The sequence below is a fragment of the Coregonus clupeaformis genome, chromosome 8, assembly GCF_020615455.1.
Source record: "Coregonus clupeaformis isolate EN_2021a chromosome 8, ASM2061545v1, whole genome shotgun sequence".
NCBI classification, from domain to species: Eukaryota; Metazoa; Chordata; class Actinopteri; order Salmoniformes; family Salmonidae; genus Coregonus; species Coregonus clupeaformis.
In genome coordinates, this window is record NC_059199.1 from 50,562,244 (window position 1) to 50,571,074 (window position 8,831).

At 41.8% G+C, this 8,831-nt stretch overlaps 1 protein-coding gene across 1 annotated transcript in view; it reads left to right on the forward strand.

Annotated features, from left to right (window-relative positions):
• The window catches only part of LOC121572896 (neurexophilin-1-like), a 40,221-nt gene extending 32,020 nt beyond the window's left edge, over positions 1 to 8,201 (forward strand). Inside the window, exon 2 of the mRNA XM_041884929.2 lies at positions 6,955 to 8,201. Coding sequence (XP_041740863.1) covers positions 6,955 to 7,710 — 756 coding nt within the window. The 3' untranslated portion in view covers positions 7,711 to 8,201. The remainder of the gene's footprint in view (positions 1 to 6,954) is intronic.
• Positions 8,202 to 8,831: the final 630 nt, after the last annotated feature.

Below are 8,831 nucleotides of genomic sequence, written 5' to 3' on the forward strand. Positions count from 1 at the left end.
TAGGTCTACAATCTTGTCCCTGACATCCTTGGAGAGCTCTTTGGTCTTGGCCATGGTGGAGAGTTTGGAATCTGAATGATTGATTGCTTCTGTGGACAGGTGTCTTTTATACAGGTAACAAACTGAGATTAGGAGCACTCCCTTTAAGAGTGTGCTCCTAATCTCAGCTCGTTACCTGTATAAAAGACACCTGGGAGCCAGAAATCTTTCTGATTGAGAGGGGGTCAAATACTTATTTCCCTCATTAAAATGCAGATCAATTTATAACATTTTTAACATGCGTTTTTTAGGATTTTTTTGTTGTTATTCTGTCTCTCACTGTTCAAATAAACCTACCATTAAAATTATAGACTGATCATTTCTTTGTCAGTGGGCAAACGTACAAAATCAGCAGGGGATCAAATACTTTTTTCCCTCACTGTATACCAACATAAAGCACAACAATGGCAGAAGGGAACAAACAGGTAGTAAATGTCCTTTTAGAGTGTGGTTGGTTGGTTGGTAACTTGGTTGCTTGGTTGCTTGGTTAGTTGGAGCTCCAGGACTGTGCTTTTCTGTCACATTACCTACTTACCGATGCCACAGGCAGCCTATGGTCATTTTACACATCCACACACACACACACACACATTCTCTCATCCACACACACACACACACACACACACACACACACACACACACACACACACACACACACACACACACACACACACACACACACACACACACACAGTAAGAAAGAGTCTGCTTTAATGGTGCATCTAACAGCCTTCTTACAAGACCATTAGGCAGTTCTAGTGCATGGTCACAATACAGCACTGCTTAACAGCTGTCTAGCTCTCTGCAGGGCCGGCTCTGCTCTCCAGCACCAATGGTTTCAGCTCAAGGCAAGCATACTGTGTAGTAATGTTATTGATGACTCTGTTTTATGGCCCTGTACTTATAGTAGGGGAATAGAGGAGAGGATCCCAACTGTATGAGCCAACATACGGTCAGATGTATAGCAGATGGGCGGCAGGTAGCTTAGTGGGTAAGAGCGTTGTGCCAGAGCCAACTAGGTGAAAAGTCTGTCGATGTGCCCTTGAGCAAGGCACTTAACCCTAATTGCTCCTGTAAGTCGCTCTGGATAAGAGCGTCTGCTAAATGACAAAAAAAAAAGAAAAAAAAAGAAAAGAAAATGTATAGTGTTTGATAAAATCAATAAAAACATAAATAAAAATGCCCTTGTTGAGTGGGTTCTGATTGAATATATAGCAAAAATACTATTTTTGAAGTGGTTGACAGTAGTGATATTGATTCAAAAGAAAACTGAGTGTTGTTGTTATACTGTAAGAAAGAACTATAGCTTCAACACATTCACATTGCATTCAAGTATGACAAAAATATGCATTTAAAAACGAAAATGTTCAGAGGAAATGTTTTAATGCATACAAGGTTTCAGTGGCTGCAAAGGATGTAGCTAGCTATGAGTATTGTCTTGTGAAAGACCTGTTTCTCATTAGTTACAGCTGGTCAATCAATACTGAAGGATGATTCTATATTCTTTCTGATAATACTTTACTCAATTGGAGGTTAACTGTATGTATGCCCAGGGTCACTCCTCCACTGTCCTCCCTCCTCTCTCCTTCTTATAGAACTGTCGACTCTCCCTCTCTTTCTGTTCCCTTTCTCCATCAACTTTTATAAGGGCTATTTTCATTCAACCCATTATAGTCTGCCGGCCTTCATTCTTCCTCTAGAATTACATCTCAGGAAAAGCTTTGCAGTTTCTTTACCATGGATATGATTGGAGGTTTTTAATAAGAGCTAAGTAGAATGTAGGAAGCTCATCTCTTCTGTCTACTCTCTTCTGCAAAAGAAGACTAAATGAGATTTTCTAGTTTTCTCATTTTAACATGAACTCAGTCTTCCAATAGGCTAAGTAGATGGTTGTTTTATAACAGTCTGAAATGGGTTGTGTGAAAAATATAAACCATATAATTTCATTGTAAAGTTTAATTGTGGTAAATGTTAAGTATGAGTAATACCTTCACTTTTCTGGCAGACCTTAGTAGGACACCTTTATACAGTATGTGTGATATCATGTTATTAAAGTATGAAACTCTTTGCTGTACTGCAGTGAATGTCAGAGCTTAAACTATGGTTAATGTTCTGTTAATGAACTTATGCCTAGTGAGACCTTGATTTCTAGCAATCAGTACTCAGATGTGGCAATAATAATTATAATTGCTAAATTAGCCTATCATGTTAATTATTACATTTTGTTAGTTTAATTTGATCACATACTCTTCTCTCATGCTCATCGTTAACAAGCTCATCCTAAACTGAGGTCACAAGGCGCAATATTTCCCCTGGCATTATGTACTGTAGGTGGACCCAACCTCTGTTGACCCCCGCATAAAATAATTTAGTTTCAATTGAAGATATTGGTAAGAGGCTCTGGATATTGATTTCGGGGGTGTTAATAAGGGGTGTGTTTATCTGTAAGACCAGAGACTGACATGTTGTCACCCCTATCTGTGGTGTTTGCATTAAGTCTTAGACCATGTCTCCATTTGTTTACACAGATCGATAAGGTACTTAAACTATAATTAGCCACATAATCAATGTTGTCTTTATTAGAATATATAGCATCACAGCACTGTAAAGACTTTTAATAATCCATATATTAAAACAGTATGCCATCGCTAAAGGACAGTAAATATTGGTTTACCAGCCTAAGAAGCTATAGATTGCCGTTGTAGTTAAAGGTGCAATATGCAGAAATCACTCTGCCAGTTTATGTGACAAAACAAACAAGTGTAGTGTAGAGAAACATTGTACCATCTAAACCGCTGGGAAATATATTTTCCATAACCAACAACATTGTATTTTCAACTGTTTGAAGCTGGAGTACAAAACCGAAAGTAAAAAACGCAAAAACAAACTTAAGAATGGGAAGCATAGAAAAAAGCACATAGAACAGGTCTACAACTTCTTAGACTTGCTTTCAATGAGAATGACAGATCTAGAATTTACATTCTATGTGAATTTGATCGGGTCGCCAAAAAGGTACATATTGCAGCTTTAATGTAAAGTGTCTGTATATCTTTAGACTGCATCGGTTGTAACCATTCATAAGGCATCCATTTTGTTTTCTAACTCTTAATGAATGGAGTAGTTTGGACTATGCTCCTTTCTATTGGTGTTCTTTGTTTGCTATTAGTGGAAGCAGAACTTCAACTCCATCACATCTTCTGGATCCTATTACCTTTATAGTGTAATACTTTGGACCAGAGCTCTATGTAGTGGGCTTGGCTGGGCAAAACAAGTGCCCAACTGCATATAGGAAATAGGGTGCTATTTCAGAATCATCACTAAATTATGTCTGAGGGGATTTTGTCATGTCATTGGTGACAGCAGTCCACCCAGAGATGGGTTGTGATGGTTATCAGGTAGCTGAGTTGTGATGGTTATCAGGTAGCTGAGTTGTGATGGTTATCAGGTAGCTGAGTTGTGATGGTTATCAGCTAGCTGAGTTGTGATGGTTCTCAGTTAGCTGAGTTGTGATGGTTATCAGCTAGCTGAGTTGTGATGGTTATCAGGTAGCTGAGTTGTGATGGTTATCAGGTAGCTGAGTTGTGATGGTTATCCGGTAGCAGAGTTGTGATGTTATCAGGTAGCTGAGTTGTGATGGTTATCCGGTAGCAGAGTTGTGATGTTATCAGGTAGCTGAGTTGTGATGGTTATCAGGTAGCTTAGTTGTGATGTTTATCAGCTAGCTGAGTTGTAATTGTTCTCAGTTAGCTGAGTTGTGATGGTTATCAGGTAGCTTAGTTGTGATGGTTATCAAGTAGCTGAGTTGTGATGGTTATCAGGTAGATGAGTTGTGATGGTTATCAGGTAGCTGAGTTGTTATGGTTATCAGGTAGCTGAGTTGTGATGGTTATCAGCTAGCTGAGTTGTGATGGATATCAGGTAGCTTGCAGTAGAGACAGACTAACAGTGTTGTGACCTGGAGTGGAGGTCAACCAGCCACTATAGGTGCACAATAGTTCTCTGGCTGCTTGGGTCAAATGGTCTGCTGCTATAGAGCATATATGTGTGTGTGTGTGTGTGTGTGTGTGTGTGTGTGTGTGTGTGTGTGTGTGTGTGTGTGTGTGTGTGTGTGTGTGTGTGTGTGTGTGTGTGTGTGTGTGTGTGTGTGTGTGTTTGTGCATTTATGGGTTTATGTGTGGGTACATGTACTGTATGTGTGTGTCATTCCATAGCATCTACTGTTGATGATTGCTGAACCACAGTTTCGACTGCTGTTGCGTTGTGTTATGACTTACATCCTGAACACACAGAGCGTGTACAGCTCTCTCTGCCCCAGCCATCTCCCTATACCTATAGCCTAGGCACAGGGGAAGCCAGCTGTTTGAGCCTGGCCTGTAATCAGCTGTGAGGCTCAGGCCTCTGCTGGCCAGAGTGTTCTCCATGTTTACCAGATGCACCGTCCGTCCCCCAAGGTAAACTACCCATCTGGCAGCACTGAGCCTCAGCAGACACACTGGCCCAGTGCCCAAAGCATGCTGGAAAATGGAGTCAAACACATTGGCCCATGGCCCAAAGCATGCTGGATGATGAAGTCAAATAAACTGGCCGTGGGCCCAAAGCTTCATAGGTCAACTTGTGTGTGTATATTGTACTGTGGCTGTCTATAGAGGACAATGGACAAACAGGAAGTATGGATAAACATCCACTGCCTGCCTGCACATGTTTTAGAGTGCCATCACATAATGCAAATTGATGAGCTCAGTGCATACACAAAATACAGTACTCACTTATTATGATATTATTTATGAAATCTTAACATCAACTAGTCTGCACAGAACAATATTGATTTGTTTTATCAATCTACTCTCCATACAGTATGTATTTTCTATATGGACTTTATTGTCTCCCGAGTGGCGCAGTGGTCTAAGGCACTGCATCGCAGTGCTAGCTGTGCCACTAGAGATCCTGGTTCGAATCCAGGCTCTGTCGTAGCCGGCCGCGACCGGGAGACCCATGGGGCGGCGCACAATTTGTCCAGGGTAGGGGAGGGAATGGCCGGCAGGGGATGTAGCTCAGTTGGTAGAGCATGGCGTTTGCAACGCCAGGGTTGTGGGTTCGATAAAATAATGTATGCGCTAACTGTAAGTCGCTCTGGATAAGAGCATCTGCTAAATGACTTAAATTTAATCACCAGTTGTAAGTCATTCATGATTACCATGTATAGGTCTTAAATCATGCCCTCAGAGTCCATAAAATACACATTATTACATATGCTATTAGCCCTGTTGAGTAGGCTAATCTTCCTTCATATTTTATCTAAATTAATCTGTAAACATGTCCATTGACTTAAACCAGATGGACTCTGCAGGGAAGATTTCTGATCAATACCTTTGTATTGTAATCTCTGTATGTAATCAATGAAACTGTTTATGTTCAGTAGCAATATGTAGTTCAATGTGAACTAATGAATTTGGTATTTCAAGGTATTTCAAGCAGTCAGGGCTAAAGGCTATTCTGCCTACGCAGGTTCAGAGTGGACATACGGTACCCATGACCCTGTGGTCAATAGAAACAAGGCTAAAATAGAGGTTTTAAAATGTCACCTGTAACTACAGATGTAGAATCTTAATTTGATCACTCTTTTGTTGCTGAGGATTTTCCTGCATAGCAGGAAATGCAAAATTGTAGTGTATTCAAGATTTTAAAAGGCTTCTAGAGTTTGTAATTTCCACTTTAAAATGTCAGACTTTATTTGCCTTAATGAAAAATGTATCAACCCCTACAAGAAATGTACATTTTCTGTTGCTGCAGGAATATTTTCCTGTTGTAGCAAACTGGCTCAAATTAAGATCCTACATCTGGCCAGTGCTCAAAGAAAGCTTCCTACAGAAATTGTATCCATAGTAACGTTCATCTACTCCAAGCTAGGTTCAAATGGCTTTTAATGTGCAATTCAAAACACACCTGTCATTCAACGTTTTGATTTATTATAATTTTTTTCTCTTCACCAAGCACCCTATGGGAACCATATAGGCATATTTTCCCCCTACACAACAATATGTTTAAACCTGTCTGTAGGGACGAAGTAAATTCATGTCCAAAGGTCCAACTTATTGGTAGCGAAACCTCATTTTCTATGTATCGACCCCGGAGGGCCTCGGCCCACGAAATGCAAAAACCCTGGGCAAGATGGATCTGCTGTCACGTCTTACAGTAGAAATCAGCCAATCAATGTCACTTTCCACTGCCGGGGCCTGTATGAACCTAATTCCACTCATTGTGGCTAAATGGTGATAAACCTGGGGGTTCATCAATCATCAATCCAAGCAGCGCTCTGTGCTTAATAGTCTGGTCTTTACTCACTGAATAGCCGCTGCATTTATCTATCTGGGGGAGCCAAGTGGAAATCCCTTCTACTATCTGACTGACTGACTGACTGACTGACTCACTGACTGAGAGAGAGAGAGAGAGAGAGAGAGAGAGAGAGAGAGAGAGAGAGAGAGAGAGAGAGAGAGAGAGAGAGAGAGAGAGAGAGAGAGAGAGAGAGAGAGAGAGACAGAGACACACAGAGACAGAGACACACAGAGACAGAGACAGAGACAGAGACAGAGACAGTCGCTGTGTTCTGTCTCTCACACATTCTAATTCCCAAATGGGGGCTGTCTGCTACTTTTTTAAATTGAAGATCGCTGAAAGATGGATTACCGGTATCTCCTCTCCCCACTTCAGAATCAGTTTTGATCAGTCCGTTTTGTAGTGCCTGAATGTGAAGTCAATATTTCCTGAATATGATATTAATATCTGCTGATGCGTCTCTATGCCTGTTTAGAGAAATATGTTTGATTGTCTCAAGTACTACCGTGTCTCCTGTAACAGCCTCTAAATGTATGACAAACCAGTTAGTGAAACGTATCTCCTCTTCTCTCTCTGTTTCAGGTGACAAGTGTTCATGCTTCCAAGGGAGACCTCCTCAAGTCGGGCAGCCCCAAGTCAACGTTAAAACACATATGGACAGAAAGCGGCAAGGACCTGTCAATCAGCAGGTTGCTGTCACAGACTCTCCATGGCAAAGAGAACACCACAGCCCTGGATCTGCGCTACGACACCCCAGAGCCCTACTCCGAGCAGGACCTCTGGGACTGGCTGAGGAACTCCACCGACCTCCATGATTCTAGACCTAGAGCCAAACGGCGGCCTATGGTCAAGACGGGCAAGTTCAAAAAGATGTTTGGCTGGGGAGACTTCCACTCCAACATCAAGACAGTCAAGCTCAACCTCCTCATCACCGGGAAGATTGTGGACCACGGCAACGGAACGTTCAGTGTCTACTTCAGACACAACTCCACAGGCCAGGGCAATGTGTCTGTGAGTCTCGTCCCACCAACGAAGATCGTGGAGTTCGACGTGGCGGCCCAGCAGTCCGTGATTGACGCCAAGGACTCCAAGTCCTTCAACTGCCGCATCGAGTACGAGAAGGTGGAGAAGGGCGCCAGGAACACGCTGTGTAACTTCGACCCATCCAAGACGTGTTACCAGGAGCAGACTCAGAGCCACGTCTCCTGGCTCTGCTCCAAGCCCTTTAAAGTCATCTGCATCTACATCTCCTTCTACAGCACTGACTACAAGCTGGTGCAGAAAGTCTGTCCGGACTACAACTACCACAGTGAAACTCCCTACTTCCCCTCTGGCTGACCACTCCCACAACAACAACCCCAATGTGGACCAGAAGCACAGAGTGGGGCTTCTTCTTCTTTTTCCCCACCCAGAGAAATATATGTTAGCTGTACTGTTCTGAACATAAAATAATGTGTAAAATGAATTGATTACCTATTTATGAAATGAAGACTTTTGATGACGATACAGAAAGTAAAGATTTATGGGGGCAGTGACACATAATAATTTATTTATTTCAAATGTTGTGCAAAACTGTTATAATTATTTTTATAATTATAATATTATTAGTATACAAATACTATGACTAAACAAATAATATTGATTATAATTAATTTGTTTTATTGGTTTCATGCCTTTTTTCCATCAATGATTTCATAGATGCATAATGTGTACATATTTGTGGTTGATAGTTCCATTTGTAACTAAGTAAAATCAGCATTTCATGTACAGTGCATTCGGAAAGTATTCAGACCCCTTGACTTTTTCCACATTTTGTTAGATTACAGCCTTATTCTAAAATTGATTCAACTGTTTTTTTCTTCATCAATCTACACACAATACCCCATAATGACAAAGCAAAAACAAGTTTTTAGACATTTTTGCAAATGTATAAAAAATAAAAAGGCACTCCTGCGTTGTCTTGGCTGTGTGCTTAGGCTCTTTGTCCTGTTGGAAGGTGAACCTTCGCCCCAGTCTGAGGTCCTGAGCGCGCTGGAGCAGGTTTTCATCAAGGATCTCTCTGTACTTTGCTCCATTCATCTTTCCCTCTATCCTGACTATCTCCCAGTCCCTGCCGCTGAAAAACATCCCCACAGTATGATGCTGCCACCACCATGCTTCACCGTAGGGATGGTGCCAGGTTTCCTCCAGACGTGATGCTTGGCATTCAGGCCAAAGAGTTCAATTTTGGTTTCATCAGACCAGAGAATCTTGTTTCTCATGGTCTGAGAGTCCTTTAGCTGCCTTTTGGCAAACTCCAAGTGGGCTGTCATGTGCCTTTTACTGAGGAGTGGCTTCCGTCTGGCCATTCTACCATAAAGCCTGATTGGTGGAGTGCTGCAGAGATGGTTGTCCTTCTGGAAGGTTCTCCCATCTCCACAGAGGAACTCTGGAGCTCTGTCAGAGTGACCATCGGGTTC